This window comes from Cydia pomonella, chromosome 4, assembly GCF_033807575.1.
Source record: "Cydia pomonella isolate Wapato2018A chromosome 4, ilCydPomo1, whole genome shotgun sequence".
NCBI classification, from domain to species: Eukaryota; Metazoa; Arthropoda; class Insecta; order Lepidoptera; family Tortricidae; genus Cydia; species Cydia pomonella.
The window spans coordinates 9,140,671-9,167,550 of record NC_084706.1 but is presented as its reverse complement, the minus strand read 5'-3'; the positions used below and the strand labels follow the sequence as shown (position 1 = coordinate 9,167,550).

General features: G+C 36.2%; 1 protein-coding gene across 3 annotated transcripts; it reads right to left on the bottom strand.

The window, feature by feature from the left end:
• Positions 1-1,280: 1,280 nt before the first annotated feature.
• LOC133517029 (uncharacterized) lies at positions 1,281-23,317 on the bottom strand. 3 transcript variants are annotated; one of them, XM_061850143.1, is made up of 19 exons: positions 22,843-23,317; positions 22,304-22,438; positions 20,778-20,830; positions 20,091-20,162; positions 19,176-19,242; positions 18,120-18,253; positions 16,305-16,482; positions 15,219-15,337; positions 14,604-14,722; positions 14,224-14,374; positions 12,656-12,838; positions 12,095-12,210; positions 10,555-10,663; positions 8,819-8,969; positions 7,338-7,477; positions 6,134-6,240; positions 5,632-5,746; positions 2,830-3,027; positions 1,281-1,705 (listed from the first exon to the last, which is right to left on the bottom strand). In XM_061850143.1, exons 1-19 carry the CDS (start codon positions 22,862-22,864, stop codon positions 1,412-1,414), a joined length of 2,463 nt encoding a protein of 820 aa, XP_061706127.1. In that variant the 5' UTR covers positions 22,865-23,317; the 3' UTR covers positions 1,281-1,411. The 3 variants fall into 3 exon arrangements, with proteins under 3 accessions (XP_061706127.1, XP_061706128.1, XP_061706129.1); XM_061850144.1 differs by having other exon boundaries at positions 18,120-18,226; positions 22,843-23,316; XM_061850145.1 differs by lacking the exons at positions 20,778-20,830; positions 22,304-22,438; positions 22,843-23,317 and having other exon boundaries at positions 20,091-20,631.
• Between the last annotated feature and the right edge of the window lie 3,563 nt (positions 23,318-26,880).

The following is a 26,880-nucleotide window of genomic DNA, read 5'->3' as shown; positions in this document are numbered from 1 at the left end:
TTGCTTTTTTTTCAGAGATGTTCCAAATTTGAATGCATAAGCAAATCGATTTGATGTAGTTATGAAGCTATAACTACATTACGAGTATCACAGATAAGAAATTTGTTGTAACAAAACAGTTTATCGTAATGTTGGCCATTATTTACAGATTTTGAAGGCATCATAGAGGGTTTATGGTTAAAGAAATTTATTTTCTCAAAAGAAATTTAACATTTCACTTAAATAGAGAAAATACAAGATAATACAAAATATGAGTGAGCATGCAGGTAATTAACAAATTAAAATAACTAATAACTAAAACTAGAACATGTCATTTACGAGCATTACATCCAAAAATAGGCACACGAACATGCTCAATAAAGTAAAGCTGTATAATATGTACTGATTATAAAATAAACATGTGGGTATGTCCAAATTAAATACAAGCTGCTTATTTTTCACTAACTAAAAACTGTTGCTAAGTAATTTTATCACTTATACTTTAGCCGTATTGCACTTTGAACTCTAAACACATACTCGTTGAGTTGAGTGACAATATTTTACTTAATAATGCAATATCTTTTGTTCCCATGTGGAATGTTTGCCAGGGCCGTATTTAGATATTATGAATTACGTAGTCGTAGGTTTATGATATGTGTGTAGATAAAATGTTATTAAAAAAACCTACATAATATTTTTTACCATTCGTCATACGTTCAGTTATAAAACGCAATAGCAGCTTCACTGCATTTCTTGTGCTAAATACCACGAAAATCCTAACCCTAGACATGAGGTATATCTATGCCTGTAATTAGTTTATATACCTCCAGCTTATAAAATAAACAAAATAGCGCAAATACAAGTGTTGTATGAAAAATTTAAATTCGCTGTATGTTTTCTGAAGCTAATGATATCCAAGAACTATGATATCTGAAGCTATATAAACTAATTACAGGCAAAGATATACTTTATCCTATTGTAAGAAGTCTAGTCGTTTTAAAATGAGAGCGTAACGATTTGTTAGCTGTACTTCCAATACGCAGTTCGTCCAAATTATATTTCAATTCGCATTTCGTCCTACACGTATTTGGTAAAACATGCATTTCATCCAACAGCAATTCGTCCAACGTTTATTACGTCAACACGTATTTCGTCCAAAACACATTTTGTCCAATAGGTTTTCCGTCCAACTTGTAGAAATCTTGTCAAGAAAAAAAAATGCGTCTCTCATAAGTGCAGCCACGGGTGATTTAAATATAAGTTACGAGATTTCAATTAAACATACAAATAAATATACGCAGTGAAGCTACATAAAAGTGTGGAATAAAAAATACCACACGCTCATCTTTTAATATATTTTCTTAACTCTCGGACATGTAAATATGTACATTTATTTCTAAAACATTTATATTGTACGGGAAGGCGAGTTACATTAAGATTCATCAACAAAAGCATCTTTTGCCAAATAAGAAGAAGTTCCGAGATACGTAGCCACGTTCTCCGCCGCGATATACTGTTTGGAAGTGGAGCGGTTCACGAAGAGCCGCTCGAGGATGGCGCGGCGCTGCTCGAGGTGGTTGCGCACGCGACGTTCGCGCTTCAGCTGCAGGTTCTGCGACGCCACCAGCTCCTGCAGCTGCAGCACGCGCTCGCGGTCCGATCGCAGCTCAGACCACGTCTCTGCGGCCTTCAGACACACCGGCGACATGGAACTCGGCAGTTTAGCCTACACAGAGTTTTGTATTTGTAAATACTTCATTCTTAATAATGGTAGCGGAGCCCAAGAGGGGACTTTTTTGTAGTTACTCGAGCGTGTCAGATTAAGTTATGATCTTGCTTCCCGTGAAGATCTCTTCTTTAACTACTTTTAGGCCTTTATGTTGGTGGGTTAGTTATTCAGTTAAAAAAATCTTTAAGTAAATGGTCAATTTGGTCATTTTGATCCAAGTTAATGATATAATTGTGCTGTTTCTTAATCTGACTATTATTTGTACTCGTCAGATTAAGAAAATGCGTACAATAGCACAATCGTAGTATTAACTTGGACCAAAATGATCAAATCCAAAATCTATTTAACGATTTTTATTACTGCCCACCAATTTAAAAAATCTGTAGACGCTTTTGTGTCCACTGGAATAGAAAACATTATACCTTATAACCTTTTAGACTTCCAATCATATGATCATACGAATAAAATAGGTTTATACGACGCTCGAGTAACTCCAAATTTTGCATCTGCGGTTCCATAACACATAAAAGTTAGGTTGTGACCTATGGATCATGTGCACTTAGGTTAGCACCTAGATTTCTCACACCTAATCTTGTAACCTGTAACCAATCTATATGGATTGTACTAAATTTTCAGTTTTGGAAAATTTGCTAATTGGGTATCTTTGACAATCTTATTTGGCAGTTTTGTGGTAAAATCATTTATGATTGTGAAACCCAGCGAAATATTTTCTTCTTGTTTACATCGGTGACATCCGATGATCTTCAAGTCTTTCAACGTCTGTTGTCAAAGAGTCTATAAGAGAATGTCATATAACATATAACAGAATAAATGATTGATAACGTAGCAACGTGTATTAACAGCTTTGCAGATGTTTTTGATGGTTTTATATGTCGTTAGAATAGTTTACTTTTAAACTAAACATACTTCGTATGGGCTCGAACAGTCTCATTGCCAGTAAAATAAATGGTACCACTGAAAATAGCAACATGGCGAAGACCAAATAAAATGTTTGCCAGAGTTACACAGATATCCCAATAATGATATCGGCAGGCACTCCAGTGACATTCAGACATTGTTAAACATTGTTGTAAGTATCGGGCAGGGGCTACAAGGCTTACATCGGTTTCACTGTGTGGCCGTTCCCGTTCTTGGCCCTCGAGCTGCGCGGCCATGTCACGACGCGCGCGCGTTACGCGCGCGAACAGGTCGGCGCAGCGCTCGTGCCGCTCCAGCATCAGCGCGCGCGACATTGCCGCCGTCACCAGCGACTCACGTTCGCGCGTCAGCTTCGCCACTTGCGTGGATAACTCCATAACCTTCAAATTATGTATTCATGAGATTTTAAGGGTTCTGAATCCAAAGGGTAAAACGGGACCCTATTACTAAGACTCCGCTGTCCGTCCGTCTGTCACCAGGCTGTATCTGTATCTCATGATACAGTGATAGCTCTAGACAGTTGAAATTTTCACAGATGATGTATTTCTGTTGCCACTATAATAACAACAACTAGAAAGTACGGAGCCCTTGGTGGGCGAGTCCGACTTGCACTTGTCCGGTTTTTTTTTCATTCTCTGGAAGGTGCTCATTGTGTTTTATCTAAAGTATTTTATAACAGGAAATTAAGAGTTTTAGATTATAAAATGTATGGAGGTGACAGCTGTCACCGTACCCGTCGAGTTTAAAAAAAATACTATAATAATAAATACCTAAATAATAATAAATATTATAGGACATTCTTACACAGATTGAATTGAAGTCCCACAGCAAGCTCAAAAAGGCTTGTGTTATGGGTACTCGCACAACGATATACATAATATACAGATACATAAATACATAGAAAACACCCAAGACTCAGGTACAAATATCTGCGCTCATCACACAAATTGATGTGCAGGATGCAGGCGCAGGGCTCGGCGTAAAGTGGGTGATAGACGGGCGAGTAAGTTTGCAAACTTATGGCTTGACGACTTTTTTTGCTTGTAAAGTACACGTACTTAGGCTGACACACGAGCGAAAAAGGTCGTCGAGCCGTAAGTTCGCGAACTTACTCGCACGTCTATCCGGGACTTAAGAGTGTCACGAAGGATTGTGGTTTATGTCGTCGGAAATAAAATCATATCCTTGCTCAACAAAATAGTAGTTTTAATTTACCACAAATTACACTACATTTCGTATATGTCAAAGCACGATGTATATTGATTAATATGTCACATATTTAAATAATAAAATATAAAATTGGGAGTGACTTCATGGAGAGCCATATATCGAACAGAGAGGAGATCAAAGACAATCCGGATAGGTTTTATAGAGCGGTATCATAGAGAAGAACAATAGGATTATATTGATAGACAATACATGTAAAGGGTATACTGTACTACACGATTTCTAACACAAATAAATGCCCTTACCGGGATTCGAACCCAGGACCATCGGCATACAAATTGCATTTCAAATTTTGTTAACGATGTAAGTACTGATATTCCGTGAAACGGAAAATGATTATCCGGCCCGAAATCGGGACTATTTTCGGGCCTGCCGGCCTAGCCAAGGTGACAATTGCTATCGCTTCGACAACGCAACGCTTTGTGTCTCTCTATCACTCTTCCATATTAGTGAGACAGTGACAATTGAGTTTCGATCGCTACGGAGCGTAACCGATTTGCATGTTGGCTAAGCGGCCTGGCCACGTAGCCAACGTTACAATCGTTAACGCTCCGTAGCGTATCGTAATCATCTCTCTCTATCACTCTTCTTCATTAGTGCGACTGTGACAGTTGCGTTTCGTTCGCCACGGAGCGTGAACGACAGGCACGTTGGCTACGCGGGCAGATATCGGGAAGGGTATAGGTATAGGGGTATAGGGTAGGGGAAACTGTATGTCAGTTGACAGACATATTCGCTAACCCTGCGTAAATTACTTTCTATAATCTCACTCGCACAAATATTACGTTACGCACGTTACACGGTAAGTAAGTTACGCGCACGCTAGCGAACAAGACACTAGTCGGAACTAAACATCGAAGGAAAAAAATGTTTTACGCTTATAGTGTGATACTTTTAAAACTGCTGATAGCTACCTGATCAAGTTGTATTTTCAGGCTGAAATTATGTTAGATAAGGATTTTAAAACTAACTACGAATAGTCAGTCTGACAGTTTTTTTATTTTGAAATGTGGCACCTTTTCTTCGAAAATGAGGAAAAATACTACCTTCTTATGAACATATCCTCCCAACGCAATGCGATAAATATTGGTTATTCAGCATAAATAGAATTCGAAATATTTCTCAATATTTGGGTGTATAATTCAATACTTCATCTATTATAGTTTTCTTCTACTTCCGATACTTTCCCGCTAGTAGGTAAACGTAAACGTAACATTTTCGGAATCGTGCCGGCACCCCTAAATGCCAACGTATTAAACGATTATAATGAAAAACAAAGACGACCATTTTCATTGGGATTGGAATTGGGATACAAGTGGGATTGTTAAATAAAAATATTAATATAATCGTACAACATTTCAGTAATTTAACTATTTGAGGTTACATTCGTCTCAAAACTTATGATCAAACAAGGTATAAACGATTAATTTATCTCAATTGTTGTATGAAAGTTAGGTATACAAATATAAAAAACATATACTTCATCATGATTTGTAAAATACACATTTAAATTTCTTCATTTACGAAATGAAAAGTGTCAAACTGGGGTGAAAGCACCCATTTCGAAACCTTGGTTAACAAAATACTATTTTTTTCTGTTTGCGAGGGGATGTGTATTACTCAAAGCCTTACCTATTCTTGGCAGTAAAACGGAACAACAGTCAACTATGCGCGTCGCCAATGGAGGGCGAGAGGGGCAGAATCTATAAGAAATACCTACCCAGCTAATAAAATTTTGTAATTGTGTACACACATACCTCAAAAGCAAGTTCGTGGTTATCGCGGGTATTACTACAACACTCGTAATCTGTTCGCGAGGCTTCCATATTCAGTGAAATAATCTGGCGATCTTTTTGTGCTAATTTTTCGTTCCTATAATGTAAAAACAAAATAAAAATTACGAGTAGGCCACTCTCCAAAATTAGTTATTGAAGAGGGAAGAAGAGCTTTTAGAATCCAACGAAATAAAGGTATTTTTTCTAAGAAATTCCATTTCGGAAGAAAAACGGTTTCCACTAACTAAATCTTAACAAATCACTTTGATTTTAATGTCGATCGCTTCAGCATATTATATTCTAGCATTATAGATTTCGCTTATTTGGAAAAGGAAAACCTATAAACCTAGTTTTTCATTGTGTCAATAACGTACTAAAAATGGAGAATATTTATTAGTGGAAAAACGTTTTCTCTTTTTGCATGACCGATCATGTGGTATAAGTGCTTCCCTCTTGAGTTAAAAATCGGTGCCGGAGTACTAACATTGATTTAAGATTTTGCTTTAGTTCTTCTATAACTTTTTGCAGTCTGAAATTTGTTTGCTCCCTCAGTAACAGTTCGTTAGCCATGTTGTTCTCGGAGCCTTCTTGCTGGAATTATACAAAACAAAATGAAAACAAACTGACCTGTCAAAGAAGGTATTATTATGACTAGCGTACGGACAGGCGGCTGGCATTACGGCATTATAAGTTAGTGTATCTATGTAAATAAGAGCCTCACAGACTCTCTATTCTTCTTAGCGTTTGTCCCGGCTTATTGCCACGGCTCTCATGCCACCGGAGGTCCGCTTGGCATTTAAATCCCATGAGTTGGCGTAGAAGAGGTAGTATGATACGGTATGTACTCGTATTAGTTCTAATTGACATCAAATGATGTTTGACAATTCAATTACCTACCACAAACCATATGGCACTGTATAGCGCCATCTGTTTGCCTATCTGTTAAAATCAGGGTTTTTTGTTAGATTTTACAGCTCTGCTACAATTAATAACTCTTTGCCCTCGACACATGTTCTTTTACTTACATTGTTCCATAGATTGTTTAATTCGGGAAATATGTCCGAATATCTGAATTGGCGAGTCGAGGAACGTCGCGGAAATAAATTCAATAGCCGTCCACCACTTGCACTATCCCACAAACCCGAGGTTAAACGGTTAAACCGGTAATCCTGTGTCAAATTGTACTGGGTAACCATGATAGCTCCAGGTTTAAGTGGAATGGTGCAAGTGGCGCTAAGTGGCCCTAAACTAAATTAGGTACAGTCGACGTCAAATATATGTTTAGGTACATTTTTCGTCTTATTACAAAATAGCAACGCGCAAAAGTGTAAACCGCTTCGGTATCTTTGACGTCGACTGTACCTATTTAAATCATTCTGCGACCAAAAAATACGTTGTTTATTTTATGTGCTAATTGCCGATAATTTTAACAAGGCTTTGCGTATGTGTATCAAAACAGATATTATTGTTTTAATTATCATATATTATACTATTGATTACATTAACGATACTTCATCGCATATACTTAAGATATAAAATTATTTCCGGCGTTACGAGGACGTAATAATAATGTGTGAAAATCGTGAAAGTTTCAATAAGTATTATACTCTGTTAACATAATTAACACCTAAACCTGCTACACATAGAGATTTTATAATTAGGTAAACAATAATACGTGTTATAATTACCGCTATTTTGGCCAAGGAGTTTAATAAGCTTTCTTTGTCTTCACGGCTCTGTCTTAACTCAGTTGTGACTTGTTCTAATCTCTTTTTGGTAGCTTCTAGATCCTTCCATAACTCCGCTTCGGTTAGTGAAGGTTCATTTTCTACAACAACTTTTAAGTTAGGTAGTCCAAAGTCGTCCTTAACTCCTAAGTATATACTTTTCTAGTTAAAATAGCTGCCTATTGGAAAGTTGTATTGTACGGTATCGTGTCATTTTCAGAAATGTCATTTGCTAGAATGCACTATTTCCAAAACATGTTAGGCTTCTGAAAATTGCACGGCTTCTGAAGAAAACTGCGTTCGGACAAATCGAAGAAAAAAATCTTCCAATTTCACTTTTGACATCTATGATAATTCATATATGATAACCTTAAGTGGCTTGCAATACCTAAAGCGCGTACATTGCCTATTTGTATTGGAGTACATGGGATAGCACTATCACTGTTACTGGGCCTGGATAAGGGAATGAATAAAGAAACTATTGAAAAAAAAATGTGGATTATTTATGTAATATTACTCGTTAAGGTACAAATGTTCAGAAATTGAGATTTTAATTGCAGACCCATAAATTAAAAAATAATGACAGAATCGCTTAATGGTGACCTTTGGTATGCTTAGGAGCAGATCTGCTCCATATATATTCAACCAAATTCAACTTAAACATGAATATATCATGCTAAATAAATGGCAAATTTTTGACAGGCGCATACGAAAGGTTAAGATCATTCTTTGCAATTACTTTCTATCGAGCCGATTTCGTCTTTTTCGTCGAGTATACGGCCTCGGCCTTTAAAATATAATTAGGTAATATTAACATTTTTTCTGCTTTACTAAAACAAATAGATTTTCTTAACAAAATGCTTAATTAACACCAATTTCAACGAATTGGGTGTTGACAGTCCCTCAAGAGGAAACATTAGTAGTATTTTTTCCATACAAACGTTCTCGACATTTTCCTCTCTGGATTTTGACTCTAGATGTTTTTTTTTATATGTCTTCCTATATTACCAGTACCTGTGTCTGTATGCTTCGCTTTTTTTGATATTCTTTTTTTTATAAAAACTAGCTTCCTTCAAACTAGCGCTAAAAACGGCTAACAAAATGCACCGTAAACAAACGCCTAGCATACAAAATCGGCAACAATAAACGCAAAAATTGAAACCGTCAGACACAGATAATTTCTTTCTCATTCCGTTCCCCAAAATTTCAAACGATTGGTTACGTTTTGGGAGAGGATAATGTTGAGAACAAAACCTCGATTTCTGACTTTTGTACGCAGGATTTTTCGCCTGAGTTGCAGTTGTCCTTATCGCAATAATTTTAGAAGCCGCCCCCGTCAGCGCGACGGAGATATTTAGGTACCTAAAATTCTCAAATCAGAGAAGGAGCTCAGTTGGTAGTAAATACTTAATTAAGTTGGTATATATTTTACGTCGTTTTACCTTTGCGCGGCAGGTAATCAAGGCATTTCTCACTACTCATTTTCATAAGTTTATCCGATTGTTCCAAGAGTTGTCTGTATTGCTCGTGTATATCTTTTATTCGTTTTTCTAGGTCCATCACACGAGTCTCTGATCTTATCCTATGTTTTTCCTGTGTAAATAATTAATTATGAACTGTGGGAATTGGAGAATTTAAAATACCTAGCATAACTTATTTAATGCTACAGCTGTGGGCGATATATTAGTCCTCACATCACAGTAACATCAGACCGACTGACAGAGTCAAAAGTAATTTATAATATAGTGGAACCTCGATAGTATGAATCTCAAGAAAAACGAAAAAACTTCGTGTTAACGAGGCTTCGTCTTATAGAGGGAATCGACTTAGAAAAGTTCTTATTCGCTATGTGCACGACTGTCATGCAACCTAGCAGCTGCAAATCTAGGGGAAAACGTAAATTCACTACATCTTATAAAACTACTCCAAAACTAAAAACTACTGAACGGATTTTCATTCCACTTTCGTCTATCAATAAAATGATTCTTGAGGAAGGTATAGTTTAGGTATACTTAACTTGTTAAGATTTTGTGTAAATTGGTTGAAATATAGGTAATGATGTAGTCGGAAAAAATCACACTGGCTAGGAGCTTTAATCGAAAAAGCTGCCTAATCCGTTGGAGCTATAACAACACAATGTATGGTAGGGTTGTCTCTCTTTCATGGGTCTATGAAAAGTTTTATGGATAACCTGCGTATAGTAATTCTTAACTTCTAGAAAAAGCTCACATAATATGTGGCATTTGCAAAGCTAATATAAACACGGATATAGTAGTAATAATTATCAAGTTAAACAGGGTAGTTATATATATATATATATATATATTTTTATTTATTTATTTAATTATCATATTTATGTATATATTTATATATTATACATATATTTGTGCTGTTTTTTTTTTTTCCTCTGTTCTGGTTCTCTATTTATATTTGCTACCCTTATACATATTTCTTCCTTACGGTAATTTCTACTACCTGAAGGTTGTCTGGAAGAGATCGCTTTTTAGCGATAAGACCGCCTGTTGTTGCTTAGTTTTTTTATGTTAATTACTGTACTTAATCATGTTTTCGTTGTGCACAATAAAGAATATTATTATTATATCAAGCATTTCTTACAGATAACAATGGTTCCTTATACCACACAATTTAAATTAATATTTCAGGAGTAATCGTAAATTAAAGTTTCATTTCGAGCCATATAACTTGTACGAAATGTTCAAGACGCTAATTTTGTTAAAAGAAAAAAGATGTTAATTTTTACCACCTTATGCGCAGGGATCACTTTACTTATCCCCACCATGCACTTCGCACGGCCCCAATAGGTGTTTGTTCCTCTTCAAGAGGTTTCGAGTTACAGAGGTAAAAACGCATGAAAAATTCACATTAGAGATGTAATTATTATACAAACGCATAAAGTACTATCTTATTGTATTTTACGAGCTGCAAAAGTTTGTTAGTAAATAAAATCGAGATATAAAGGTGATTAAACAATACGCCTATTTCTTCGAGTCAAAGAGGTTACATTTCATTTTTCGAGTTATAGGGGTAAAAATAAGACTGGGTAGTCGTGAAGGGAATCGTTGGATACAACGTCTTGGGACGTGGAGTAACCAGGAAGTACGGCATTATCAAGATTCGAGTTCTCGAGGTTCCACCATATTAGTAAGGATTCAGGCACCTGCTCAACCAACTTCTCCTGTAGCTGGTCCAAGTTCTCTTGGAGCTTCGACTCGCGAGCCACGTAATCCTCGGTTATCGACTTGATTTGGTCTTGTAGCTCTGTGACTCTGATAACATACAGTTTTCAACTAAATCAAAACTTATTTTAACTCTTGGAACGCACGACTATCGTGCGCGGCGCGTCATTGGGCTGTAGTCGCACGCGTCACTTGATGTCTTTGGTGGTCAAGGGATTAAACAAAGGATATGATAACCCGTACAAAAAGCCAGATCGTCGAGTCAACCCAAAGACATTGTTAGTACAGTGATACTGTCATTGGCAATGCAATTAAAATTTGGCCTTAATGACAACAATGTGAACACGTCATCAAATTTAAAGTTGTGTTTCCTAACACCTGCAGGTATTTATGATCCCATTAGTAGTTTTGGTTAATTACGTAAAACATCAGGCACTTGAAAAAGCTTTAGATTTTTATTGGTAAGAATAAAATCTTGCGTTTTCTGAGTACTTATGGATAGTTTTATTTTGATGAATACATTAATAAATACACAGTTTCAAGTTTTCTAAATAAGCTTCATAGTATGAGTATCATCTTATGGAGCTTATTTTATTAAAGTCAGGTAATAGGTACACTAGAAATCGACCGATCTGGAGGCTTATTCTGATTTTATTAACTGTTTATGAATCCAGATTTGTTTGCTTATTATGATTGTATTAATTGTTTATAAATCTAGATTTGTTTTTGATACACAAATCCAGATCAAAATATTAACCAGTTTGATCAGAATAAGCCTGAACCCTTTGGCGACCTGTGTGGATGTCTTCTATATATTTAAGTATATATAAATCTGGCCGTAAAATGGAGTGAGTAGGGACAAAACCGATATTCAAACCTCGACAACAAATTATTTTTACATGTGGAACCTTCATTTTTATACATAAAAAATTGCCCAGCCGTGTGAATTTTAGTTATTTAATGATTATCTGTCGTTTAAATGTATAATTTTTAAGATAAGCACAAAATAGTGCGAAATCCAACCTCACCCCGTTGTTGGGGATACATAGTATAGCAATGGGGTGAGATGGGAAAATGTATGGAGTAAAACTTTTGGATTGTGAATATCGGATTAGCTTGCCGCTCTCCGTCCCATTCATCACTCATCCTTATCTTTCCTCTTCCGCATGATGGGTCCCCGCTACCCTGCTTCTGGTCCTAGCCCCATACCCATATCTTACACCTCACACTTCTAATGATTTCAGTTTTTTATAATGTTATAATTTGGCTTCTTAGTGTTGCCACAAGAAAAATAAATATGCCTAAAAGTATATTAAAATTACTCTTAGAGCAACCTGAATCAGGAAAACTAAGTAGTAACTGAAAATAACCGTGTCCCTTCTACCCCCTCAATCCCTATTCACCCCATTTTACGGTACTCACAACACAAGCCTTATTGAGCTTACCGTGGGAGTTAGTCATTGTGGGTAAGAATGTCCTATAATATTTATGTATTTAATTATTCCTTATTGGCGTACAAACCTTAATTCTAGTGCATTCCGCTGAAGGGTCAGCATCTCGATAGTTACTTCTCCAGTTTTAGAGTCTTCTAATAATTTCTTGGAACGCACGCCGTAGCTTGTCTGACGACAACGATGCTGAAAAAAGTAATTTGTAATATTTGTATTTCTGAAATCGTGAATTAATTAACACCATTAAATGAGATGCTGATGTGCTACAGCAGATATCATTTGGGACTATCTACTACTAAAAGTAATTAGATATAACATCAGAGTCTAGTAAAGAAACAAAACTGACATCACAATGATAGCGCAGAAAATGTTCGTAATACTCGTAATTTCTATATTTTTTTGATAAATTCACCCAGACGGTATAAACAAACTGTGTATCTGTGTACTGTGCCATCGCAAGTCCCCAATAGATGAACCAATTTAAGTGCCATTTTTTAAATCGAAAGTGAAAATGGAGATGTTTCGTATTAGTATTCGTATCGTTATTCGATTAGATTTCGCTTAACTTACTAGATGGTGCTGTGTTAATGTTATGTTATGTTAATGTTAAAGGTTACTAAAAAGTGTTTACGAGTAACTCGAATTCCTTGTGCTTGAGTGCGGTGGCCTGCATCTGCTTCTGCGTGGACTTGAGCTCGCGCTCCAGCACTGTGATGCGCGCGCGCGCCGAGCGCAGCAAGCCCTCTGCCGTCGCCACCATGTGCTTCAGCGACTCGCGGGCGGCGCGCTCCTTGTTCAGCTTCTCTTTTAGATCCTGCAACCGTGTGCATCAAGCTGCAGATATAACTACCAAAAGGCATTGTGTCCATATTAAATTTATTTATGGGTTATGCACAAATCATTAAAAAAAAACCAGACAAGTGGGAGTCGGACTCGCCCACCTCTGATGGTTCTGTACTTTTTAGTAAGTATTTGTTGTTATAGCGGCAACAGAAATACATCATCTGTGAAAATTTCAACTGTTTAACTATCACGGATGATGAGATACAGCCTGGTGACAGACGGACAGACGGACGGACAGCGGAGACTTAATAGTAGGGTCCCGTTTTACCCTTTGGGTACGGAGCCCTAAAAAAGACAATATACCTTTGTGTTATGAGTACCCGTAGATAAAACCTATAAATTAGTTAGTAGTATACGTAATAACGACTGTAGTTCTTCAAATTAAAATGAAACCCTTCTTTGTCATGCAGTCATACTCCATTAAGCGTACAGACTCCAAAATGAAGAACAAAATCATTTATTTTAAAAATTAGGAACAAAATAATTTGTTTTAGGGTAACGACTGTTACAACTAATGTGAGTAGTCATAATTAAAGGAAATATGTTATTTCCCGCGCGTACAAATCTGTGGCTCAAGCCTCAACTCAAGGCCGTCATTGGTAGGAAAATGAAATATCACATCAAAAATTGTAAGTTAACGTACAACAACTATGCCATCGAGCATTTGAGTTCAATCTTGTCTGTGACATCATGCGAGTCGATTGTGTGGATCGCGTCAATTGACAAAATTACGAACACGTATATCTCGCCTCCAATTTTTGTCACTCGCGTTTACACGACTTCATTTAGGTAGTCGTTTTTTTTATTGGTGTATTTGAGGGTTTTGCTTGATTTATATAATGTTGTAAACTGTTGTATCTCTCTAATGAGTATTTTAGAGTTTTACAAAATTGGATATTGATGAAAAATTCTCCTTCAAAAAACTCCGTCAAATGTTTGGTAGGAGTTGAGAAATAATGCAAATTTTTATCCCAATTTCACGTCGTGGAAGTAAGTCAATGTTATAATTTTCCTTTTCTGGTGACTGGCTTTTATTTCTTTTTATTTAAAAAAATGTAATATAATTTAATATTTCATTTACTCAGTCTTCCAACTCCTGAACAATATTTCTAAACTCCATCTTCAATCTCTCAACTCCATAGCAATAATTCTAAACTCCATTTCGGTGAAAAACAATGGCTAATAATATGTGAACTAACAGACATATTTATGGGACAAAAGCAGATAAATTATGTATAATGCTCAGTCATTGCCGTTTTACACAAATTATAGTAATAAGAATAATATCTAAAATCAAGATGCAGTTGAGGCAGAGAACGCTTTTTCTGAGAATGACCCAAGTATGTTTTATCTTACCGTGCTACTCGTGTCGAATTTTACACTGGAGACTTTATCTCCTATGTCATTTTTCTCCATAGTTTCGGTTCCATTGTTTTGTAAACTTGACAACTCTTTGTTTAATTGGTTTACTTTTTTTATCAAATTATCACGATCTTTCCAAGATGCTCTGTAAAATAACAGGTAGATTGACATGGTCTCCCTTACTTTGAATTGTACTTTAATTCAGAAAATGAATCGTATCAGTAAACGAAATATAAATTTAAAAAATATATAAATATGTATCACTTAAACTTAGGTAGGGTCACTATCGACTAAGCTAGGAGACCGTTAAATTTAATATTAATAGAATAACTTAACGAACAAATAAAATAAAATAAACTGTTTTAAAGTCATACTTGGTGATGTTCATGATGCGTTTGACTTTATCCTCCAAACGCTTTGAAGTCTCGTTTATCAGTTTGTGAATGACTTCAGTCTCGGTGTCAAATTCATTCCTAACTTTCACGTCTGATGTCTAAAAAAGATTTCAACGAGGCAATTATTCAATGAAATATTGGCAGCAGAGTCCGTCTGGACTAAGTTTGTGGTGTCAAATTGTGAAAGTAATAATTAAAAAACTTCATATTTTCACAGGAATTTGGTTAGTTGCACGTCCACACTCTGTCACTGATAATTCTGTGCTGAGTTAGATTAGTACATTTCAGGCTAAGGAATGAGAAAGTATCGCGCTGTGTCAAAGAAGTGGGAGGCAACCGGGGGTTCGTTCAAACTGAAGATGCCTACATACATTAACAATACTTTATGGACGTCGACACTAGAAACTCAAAAGGACTCAATCGTATCCTAATGCATATTTGTAAAACGCTTATTGACATAGACCACATCAAATTTGTTCGTTTGGCTTTGTATACCAAAGAGTAATATTTGCTTCTGTGTCACCGCAACCGACAGAGTCAGCTGGAGATCAATGCTTTAAGTACTGAATACTGTACATTTAATCCGACACTTACGCGCTTACGAAAATATTCCAAAACTTTTAAGCGTCGCGTCAAGATGTCGTTACCCAAATCGGAAACCTCTTTTGGGATTGAAAACAATTCGAACCTTAAACCTTCGACTGCTGCCGGACCTGACAAAAATCAAAATCTCAGTAAAGTAAAATGAAAAAACAAGTAGGTATATCTCAGTAAACGGTTTTGTCATTGTGTACAATCAAATACGCGTAAAAAATAAAGACAGTCAGTTCTTTAAAATAAAATAGTTTATTCGCCGCCTGAAGTTGGCGAGATCACTGTCCCGTATTTTTACCTGGAGCTGGGATATTATTACAACGCTAACCTGTAAAGCTTTATCAGTAAGTTTACTAGTATCTACCCTTCCTGCCTATGAGCCTGGCCAACTATTACAATAAAGAAAAAACTGACTACGCTAAGCATTTTAAAATACCAACATTATTTGGCTCTTCATCAGGAAAAGAAAGAAAATGTACGATGAAAAATATTCAAATCACTAAAATATTTGTAGAAGTCCCTCAATTTCTTCAGCATCCCTTCACCAAATCATGGCCTAACGGCCTGTTTTTTACATTGATTAGTGTTAAATGCGAGTTCATACATTTGCTACTTGCGTTTAGAAGCAAATGTATGTACTCGCACTTAACACTAGGTAATCAATGTAAAAACAGGCCTTTTTGACAACTGTGAAGTAAAAAGAATTTCCCAAATCGGTTCAATATATTCAAATTTACTAAATGTGTTAGTTAATTACAAGTCATAAAATAGCATAAAAATACAACTACCTATTTAAAAAAAAAATCACTGCAGTTCCTGGTGCGCAGATGCCCATGATGCCTGCAGCATTTTCATGTTAGTTTTTTCGCGTTAGACGAACTTTTCTGCATCTGGGCATATGGTGGTCCCACATTGGCTGTTAATGCTGTTATACAACGTTATATAACATCAAGTGACAGGAAAAACATGATCGTTTTGATAGTGTTTCATTTTGTTGTCCCTGTCACACAATGCTATACTTATAACGTTATATAACAGCTGTGTGGGATCCCCAGCACAAGCTAATATGATGATACGGTAGCATACCTAGCACTCCGCTGGCTGCTTTTTTATGACTAAGCGGATCCTGCACCAACATCAACAGGTCGTGAGGCGGCCATCCGTTCATTGTCAAAATGCGCATTTTGCCGAGACAGTCGCCAGAGTCGATGCCGGACCTTGCCTCTAAGTCTTTTATTTGAGCATAAAGCTTTATATAAGAGTTCTGTAAAACATAGGTGGCTATTATTAAAGTTTAACTTCTCCAGCACTTTACTCTGTCAATTAAATGACTGAGGGTAATATCAAAATCAACTTCATTTGAAGCGCGGCGCGTGGGGCGCGGTGTTGCTTGTTTGTATGAGGGTTTGAAGGTCCCATTTTTCGTTTTTTTAGTGTCTTGGAAACTATGCGTCTTAGCGACATTACAGAACGAAAGTTTACTAAATTGGTACAAGTTTTATTTTGTCAAGTATTTCGATATCTTGTATCGTATAGTTATTAAGTATCTGCTCTTGAAAGTTTCTGTAGGGCTCTCAATTTTATCTTGATACCTACATTAGTGAAGGTTCAGTGGTTTAAGCGTGAGAAGAGTTTATAAAAAGTACTTTTTATTTTATTTTTACTTCGGAATGATGTCAATGTGATACCATAAATTAATTTGGCACTCCCGACTTATACGAAAACGATAGCAAATATGGCCTAATAGCTCCAATAATGTAGATAGGTATATTAAGATAAAATTGAGAGCCCTAAAATAAAAGTTAAAGAGAGTATATCTCGAAAACTATTCAAGATATCGAAAAACTTGACCTCATTAAACTTCTCCTAACTAGTCCAACAAAGTTACGGAGCCAACAATTGTATTCCAAGCATTTCCCTTTATAACTTCTTATTGCTTGGCCTACAAACTAGCTCTACAAACAAGATTGATTATTCTTACTTCTACTTACCCACATACTTCGATTTTATTTATCATTTTAGGTGTTTCCTGCTTTTTTTAATATATAATATTGTGTGCATCGGAATATAACTCTAGGTCTTAAAATTGATGGGCCGAGTAACAAAATGAAACGATGAAAACGAGTTTTGTTAAAATGACCCGAGAATAAAGAATCCTTATACCTGTTGCACCAACTACCTTTTATACGAGTATTACTGAGCTATGAATATTAGTGTGCGTTCGCAAAGATAATTGATTGTAATAGAGAGGTAAATTCAGTAAAAAAACGTGCCCTTTGATTTGATTTGCTTTACAGCGCCATCTCGTTTACCTGTCAAATTCGGAACGAAATTATCTTAGATTTTACGCATCTTACTCAATCAATGTAGATATCTTATTTGGCGTTGGTTAGCTACCTTATGATCTTGATTTTGTTCATAATCGTACCCCAGCCTACGTTTCACTTTAAGTAAGAAACACTTATAAATCGAATTATGACTTGTAGAATCCATCAAAAAATGTTATATCTCATAAATGATAATCAAAGCTACCGAAATCGAAGTAGGTAGGAAGGTAGTTGTGGTATTCTGAATCCTACACTAGATTCTATTCACCTGTTCTAGTGATCAGAACAGGTGACGCAGCAAAAAAACTGTTATCGTCTAAACGATTTTTAGTTTCTAAGGTTATGATTATTGAATGTATGTCGGCCTGTAAGGTATGTACAGTCACGTCTGAAAATATCAATACGAAAAATGTGCCAAAAACATGTATACACTACCGTAATATATTACATGGGCAATAAAGTCGTGTATACATATTTTTGGCACATTTCGTATTCGTATCGTATTCGTATCGATATTTTCAGACGTGACCGTACCTAGTTTCGACCTTTATTGCCTGAGACTTAAAAAACATACTTGTTGGTAAGTCACCAATTTCTGTAATTGTAAAATCTCCTGCCGTTTTTTCGCCATGAGCTTCAAATGTTTGATCTTAATACTTCGTGGAAGGTTCTTCTGTCCTCCTGCAAGATATCTTGATATAGTGACACCTGGGTAATTGGGTCATGGATAAATGTGAAACCTTAATAAATGCAGCCAATTAACAGGTTAAAAGGGACCGGGCCCTTGGTACCAAAATACCCGTATAATTGAAATTATAGAACCTCTTTGAATGAAATCCATAATATAAACTTTTCTTCATTTTGCCTCTATAATTGAACACATAGTATCCAGCACCACTATTATTGAAATAGCAAGTTCAGTCACCCGCATTTTTTTTTCAGTGCGATAATTTGCGAAAACTTTCACTTTATCAAAAAATAGTTTTTATCACTCCTAATATTTAATGTATTGTAGTATTAAATTGCTATATTATTTTGTGTATATTTTGTAATTGAAAATGAATTTCAACCATGTTTGCCGCTTCTCGCCCGAAACACAGGGAATCCTAATTCAGGCACATGTAAACCGTCACGAATTTTTAAATCGTTGTGTAATCGTTTTTGTTTTTGTTTTTTTATAAATTATGTTATTTCATTTGAAAGACTTATCCAACAACACTCCACAACAGTTTTGGCCGAACGTTAATTAATAATTTACCACTAAGCCGTAACGGACGGTTACAATTTACGGTTCAATTATACCAATTTGTAATTATTAATGGTCAATTCCAATTAACGTTCGGCCAACACTGCTCCACATCACGCTGTCGGCATAGTTGATTCACGGAGCGAAGCCGCGGACGGACAAGCAGGCAGAAAGACATGCCGAAACTAGTTTTTTAGTTAGGGGTTCCTAGTTGACTATGAAACCTTAAAAAGGCTGCACCTTAATAAATGAGCAAAACTTCACGTGTTTATATTAAATAGACTTTGAGTTATGAAAAGGTCAAAAGTGGTTTCAATTGGTTCGTGTTACGCTCAAGGCGGCTGCGTCGCGTGTCTAGATAATGGTTCTCAAATTGGACCTCACCTTTTTCCGGGGCAGTAACAGACACTGAATTGTCGAAATCAGTCATTAATGAATGCGCCGAAGAATTCTGTAACAACACAAAACTACTCGTAATACACTCAAGAGTGATTATGGTCAACCGGGTTAAATGCAACTATGGAGTTATTACGCCTATTTCATTATTCTCAAATACCATTAGTCAGAACGCCCTCTATGTTAAGTTTTATTCCCCAAGTAGCTCGGGATTTATCACTAGATGACGGGAGCTATTCTAATTCACGTTGTTTAACTAAAGAACTCAAGACGTAATAATCCCATGGTTGCGTTTATCTGACCTTAGGTACCCAAACCTTGTTTTGATAATCCCGGTTAGTAAAATGACAAGTCTAACCCCAATCTGTTTAACTGATCTGAAACCTCACATGAATACAAGCTGAAAAAATCGGGAACTTAGTACCAAAAGGTACTATTTAACTTTCCGATCTAGTTGGACAATCAGTTAGCTAACTGGGAACTGCCATTATATAAAAGTTTATATGCAAATTATATGAAATTGTCACATTACTGATATAAATAGAGCTACAGATTCAGCAGCGTTAGCACAAAAGGTCGTTAAGTCCTAAGTCGAGTGAGATCGCATGCATATTATACATAACTCATATATGTGAGTGAATGAATAATGTGAGTACAGCCTAACCGAAAAAAAAACCTAAGCAATGGAAGCCTAATTCTATGGAGGCAAACTATTACAATGTGAAGCAACCCTAATTTTTTTGCCCTTATTATTACGATAATCGATTATACTGATTTTAAACTACTTAATTACAAGGCGACAAAGAAACTATTTGACACAGGATGATACGAGTGGTAAGTACAACAGTACAGTGAGACTACGAGTACAACACAACAATAACAATGAGAGCTAACTCGACTTACTCTTGAATGATTTGTTAGACTAGCAGATTTTTTGCCTTCCGTCGATTTCGTTCGATGCTTAGGAGGAGAGTCCTACAAAGCACGATTTATTTGTAGGGTTTTTATGTAAAATATTGTTTACCGCACCAGTAGTAAAGTATCCCTTTATTCTTAAAAAACTGATGAGAAGAGTTCTCCTATCCATCTTTTAGCGCCATCATAAACTCGGTCGTATGAAATTATTGTATCGTCGTCTTTGTTGTACGAACATGTCAGAGTGATAGACAGAATACACAGGGAGGACCTACTTAACGAAATTTTGATTTTCGCGATAAGCCTTGTGATGATAATGAACGATCATGTGAAAATACAACAAGCGCTCGTGTGGCAAACATGCCAATTCGAACATGCACTGACATCAAACCGATATTAGCTGTCATTCGTGCGTTCATTTCGCTCATCCTTGTCCGCACAAGCGAAAGTTTGTGGAATAGATTATTTTGCTTGATCGGAAATCAAAATAAGCACTCGAAGAAATATCGAATTTTGCTATCGAATGTTGCACAAATAACTATTCTATTAAGTTCTTGTAACGTAGCCAATCATTTACTGTTGCAAAAAAAGAGCGAGACGTTATTTTTTCAAATATGTTTTGTATGTTTCTTCAGAAATGGTTGATCAGACTAGGTATACTAGACAGATACATACGGGGAGGCTGGCTGGACTCTGTGTGCCGGATTTGTCAGCGCCGGTCTTCAACCCTTAAAAAATAAGTAGGCACGTAACAATGGGTTTCAATTTAATATATAGTACGAGTGGAGCAAAATTACTGCTGGAACTACCCTACAAGCCATAGATCCCACAGCGAAACCAGACAGTTTTGGCCTGTCACGAAAGCTCTGGTGTCGTGTAAACAGACTGAGGACAGGTCACGGGCGCTGTAACTATTTTCGCCATAAATGGGGCTGGCGGGACTCCGCGCTCTGCGACTGTGGTGAAGAAGTTCAAACCATCGAGCATATTATACAGCGCTGCCCTTTGCACTCTTTTCCAGGCTCCCCGGAAGATCTGCTTAAATTAACACCAGACGCAATCTCGTGGCTTGAGACCCTGAATGTAGATTTATAATTATTTTATTTAGCTATATATTTTTGAAATGTTTATGTTAATACGCCATACGATTAAATAAAAAATTTAATATATAAAAGAAATAATTATAAAATGTCTGAATCCAATACCTACAATTAATTGCGTATGTGTAGCGGTAGCGAAGCGCTGGTGGCCTAGCGGTAAGAGCGTGCGACTTGCAATCCGGAGGTCGCGGGTTCAAACCCCGGCTCGTACCAATGAGTTTTTCGGAACTTATGTACGAAATATCATTTGATATTTACCAGTCGCTTTTCGGTGAAGGAAAACATCGTGAGGAAACCGGACTAATCCCAACAAGGCCTAGTTTATCCTCTGGGTTGGAAGGTCTGATGGCAGTCGCTTTCGTAAAAACTAGTGCCTACGCCAAATCTTGGGATTAGTTGTCAAGCGGACCCCAGGCTCCCATGAGCCGTGGCAAATGCCGGGACAACGCGAGGAAGAAGAAGAAGTGTAGCGGTAGCGCCTATGCATATAAGTAGTATGTTTAGAATACCAGTACAAGTACCGCTAAATGGACTATTTTTTATTTGAATTAAAGAGCAAAAAATATAAAATGAATTATAGCGTTAGCGTGCCTAAGAACAACATGCGAATACACAACATTTGTATCGTCGATAACGTAGACACTGATGTAGATACCTACAGATGAGTTGAAAGAAAAAGTACTTACAGAAATACAACGAGTCTTTGCTCTACATCTTGTCCTAAGGGTCTGTTTAATTAACCCCCCATTGACATTAGTTATCAGATTGCTTCAGCATGACTTTCGTAGTTAAGCGCAAGTCTATATGTCAAGCACGGCTTCGAGTCGCGCGCGATAAAGCTAGTCATACTAAGCGGTCTGGTGTGTGTACGGCCGGACATCGCTATTATAACAATTGATATCGAAATTTTCAATTCCAAAATTTCTGCATAGATTCATAAGAAATATGGTAGGTTTTCATTATGGAAATAAATATTGGTTTCCCTTAAAACATGTTAGAAATTTACCATATCTTCTCGAATTTTGCTAGTTTAGATTGTTTAGAATCTTGCTGTCGGCACTGCAAAAGTTGTTGCCTGCTCACCAAACACTATTAACCGACCTAGAGCTTGTGCTCGCCGGCCGCATTGTGGAGAAGACAACGACGCCACGTGGCATGCAGGTGTCGATGGTGGTGGAGTCAAATCTCCGGAGCTTCGTCTACTTATTTCAAACGATACAGCAGGTATAATCTCTCCTGTAAATTTATAGTGACTTTTTACATCAGCAAGCTACACGATTTGACTGCTACGAGCTCTGAAGACATTTTTGGTATGTAAATGTCGTGTCCCAAAATAAGAAAAACAACCCGCTGCTGTTTCGGTTCTCAACTAGACGAATAGAGCAGCAGCAATTTATAGCTTCGGCCAAGAGTTTTCATCAAAAACCCTCGCTTTTGAGGGACGAGTACTTGTGCATAGTTAGAGCGATAGTCATGAGACTGACATATGAATGTATTATTTGAAATTTTATTTTGATGTAAAGAGCACATATTGGTAGTACTGATAATTTATACTGCATTATTTTCAAAGGGAGTATGTGACCAAAAAGGTACCTAAAATCAAGTTTGAGTAGAATGAAAGAAAAGATAATACTTAATACCTTGTGCGCGGCTCGGCTTCATTTTCTCTTTTTTTGTGGTTTTTATATTTACAAGTTTTTTTCTAAAATACAATAATTTTAATTAAAAGAGTAAACTGTGTTTACTATTTCAAGAATGTCAAATAAATACATCTGTCAAGTGTAGACCATTCTTTCTGATTTAGAGCCTAGAGGCCAATATCTATTTATATAAATTTCCCTTAGTCACGGCATCACCATTTTTCTGTTGTGTATAACAAACACAACAGGCCAGGAAAAGGTTCTTACAAAAGAAAAAATAAGAAAGTTCCGTGGAACATTAGAAAACTTAAGAAAACTTAACCACCATATTAACTTTTCTAATGTAACCTTCTTAATAGTGCTCGAGACAATATAAACTTTTCTATTCTAATGAAACCTTTACGCATTTACTAGGTATTTAATATCTATGGGCAGAATGCGCGCTGCAAATATCGTTTAAGGTGTCGGCTTACCTGAGTGAATAACTCGTGAACGCGAAGCGGCGCGGCGCGGCGCAGGTGAAATCAATCCTTTGATACCTATGGAAGTGTCCGACGTGGGCGATCTCGTTGTGCCGTTAGGCCACCACGCCGCGCCGCGTCGCGTCGCATCGTGAGTTATTCGCTCACGTAAGACACTGCGTAAGACCAGCGACGGAATATATTTTTCACGTCAGCAGCTCGAACAAGGGTAATTTGCTGCTTAAAAACAGCGAGCAAAATCGCATTTTGCTCACTGAGTGAGACAATAGTTATTTGTACAACAAGAGAGCAAAGTTTGATATTTCTTCGAGTGCTTGTTTTGAGTCCCGTGCAAGCGAAAGATTCTATAATATTTATAATTTAGAATCTTGAGCGCAGTAACGACTCAAAAGCGCACGGGATGTAAATAACTTTGATCTCGTGTAGTACACAAAAATTTTCACGTCAGTCAGTCATCAAAAAATACAACCTGAAAAAATGTAATCCGTCTTCATAACTATTTCACTCATGTTTTCTGAAGGTATTCTAACAATTAACTTTAATTACCGTGATAAAACAAAACGAAAGAAATTTCAATAAAATGATACGAAAATAATGAATTAACGAACATCATGTCAATTGATGTTCAATCGTCAACTTTTTTTTGTTAAAAAAACTTTGTAAGATACGGTCCGAATTGCGGATACTACGTAAAATGTGGTGTTATTATACAATTTTAAACTTTTCTTTCATTAATTAATTATTACGAATGAAGACTCGTAGGGTGTTTTGGAACGATGCGGTCTGACTTATTTCGGGGGTTTATTATAAACCGTCAATATATCGTTGAATTACGTATGCACTTTTTTGTCTCTTATTTTTGCTAATGCCGTGAAAGGGACAAAGACAATAGAATCCAAATACTTCGAACATGTATTAGGCCCCGCACTTTGAAATGACATTCGAATATGAAGGTCACTTGAATGTTATTTTGTCTCAATCAGTGAGCAAAATGTGATTTTGCTCACTGTTTTTAAGCAGCAAATTACCCCTGTTCCAGCTGCTGACGTGAAAAATAACATACTAGTGACCTTTATATTCGAATGTCATTTCAACGTGCGGGGCCTAATACAAATTCGAAGTACTTGGATTCTATTGTCTTTGTCCGTTTCACGTTATTAGCAAAAAGAAAGAGACAAAAAAAGTGCATACGTAATTCAACGGTATATTGACGGTTTATAATAGATCCCCGAAATAAGTCAGACCGCATCGTTCCAAAACACGCTACGAGTCTTCATTCGTAATAATTAATTAATGAAAGAAAAGTTTAAAATTTTATAATAACACCACATTTTACGTATTTTATTATACAATCAAAACAATGAACTTACTTATACAAATTTACGCAATTGTTACGCAGTAAATAATTCTACTTAATTACTTTTAACGTACTCTACTATAGGTATAGTTGACAAATAGTAGTATCCGCAATTCGGACCGTATCTTACAAAGTTTTTTTTTACAAAAAAAAAGTTTTCGATTGAACTGTCTACTGATGTTCGTTAACTCATTATTTTCGTATTATTTTATTGAAATTTCTTTCGTTTTGTTTTATTGCGGTAATTAAAGTTTATTGTTAGAATACCTTCAGAAAACATGAGTGAAATAGTGATGAAGATGGATTAAATTTTTTCATGTTATATTTTTTGACGGCTGACTGACGTCAAAAATGTTGTGTACTACATGAGATCAAAGTTATTTACATCTCGTGCGCTTATGAGTCCCTTACTATGCTCAAGATTCTAAATTAAGATTTTATATTATAGAATCTTTCGCTTGCACGGGACTCAAAACAAGCACTCGAAGAAATATCAAAGTTTGCTCTCTTGTTGTACAAATAACTATCGCAGTAGCTTCTATTGTTATAGTGAGCTTTTTGAGAAGTGTTTGTTCATCACGAAAAATTCAGATCAATTATGCCTACTATTAAAAGTTCAATTTAATATATAGTTTTGGTAAGTTTTGAAAGACTAGTACAAGGTTTCTGTTTTTAGTAATGCCAACAATTAAACGTAGGCACTAATTTAAGCCGCAGAACTCGCATGCTACAATTCAAGGATACCTATATTAGAGCTACTAGTTCCCAAAATTGAATGGGTTCTGAGCTGATCCACCTAACCATTGCCGAAAATCCAGCCTTACAGAGATATGAGGTATCTAGTGTACCTACTGAAGGAAAGTAGTACTTTTATAGCTTCATCATCATCAAACAGGCGAGGATAGTTGCCAGCAACTGAGAGCTAGAATTCCGTTAATGCATTTTGTTGTTGGCATATTGTCTCATGTTTCATGGCCCACTCAAATTACGCTCGCGTGCGGTGTACGTGTGTTTATCACCTAACTTCTCCTAAATAGGTAGACCGATTGGAATGAAATTTTGAATGTATATGTATATATTTCTACGGGTTCTTGGATGGGTTGAAAACACCATTGGACCCGGTAGGTGGCGCTGCTGTCGATATATAACCAAATTTGATTAGCTGTAACCGATTTGAATGAGATTTTGTGTTATTTTCAATGAGTTCCTTGATGGTTTGAAAACACAATTGGCCCCGGTAGGTGACACATCTGATGGTATATAAGTTAAATAAGTAAAATTTAACCAAAATTTCATTTTAATCTGGCGCTGTTATACCAGGCTAGACGATGTCTGCCGGGTCGGCTAGTCAATAATAATATATAGTAAACACCCCTATAATGGAACAGGCACCAGTAATGGGATGTTATGTAATTTTGTTACAACTAGTATTAAAATATAAGCACTAACTGCCAACAAAACTAATCATATAGTTAAGGCTAAACTTAGTTAAGATAATCTCCAAATATAGAGATTGTAACTGAGTTCAGACTGTATCTCAACAACAACACTGAAATAAACAGTTTTTTTTTAATCCTGTAAAACAAATATTGATCATCAGTTTTTAATAGCTGGCAACTAGGGTTTCTGGTTTCTCAACCTTTTTTATTTCTCGAGGCACGGGAATTCTCGACCAGGACTTCTCGAGTTTCTCGAGTATCTCGAGAAATTTTGAAAGTTTCAAAAAACACCATATTATTATTTTTTATTACAAATCGTCGTAAGGGAGTCGCAGGTGAGATCAATAATCAAACAAATGGTAATTTTGTATGCACTTAATAATCAAATAAATTTAATTAAAAAAAAACTATAAGTGTAGGCGTGCGCGGTGGCGATGTGATATACTGTAGTGTATTTATTTAGGTATTTAACGAAATACTAACTTTTTAAAGGCAAGAATATTCAATTCAATTAGTCTAACTAGATGTGACAAACTTACAGAAGGTTTACTAAGATTAATCTTATACTATCATTTACATTATTTTGTTTTAATAAGTAATATGTAGTTACTAATTTTATTAAAGCGTTTTTCAATAAAAAGAAACGTAAAGATTGTTTACCTTTTTTCTAATGCTTTTTTTCTAATGAAGTATAGCAAAGAACCTAAAACGAGACGAATTCTTTAGACATTTGAGAGCAGTAAGTAGTTCAAAAGTTTCA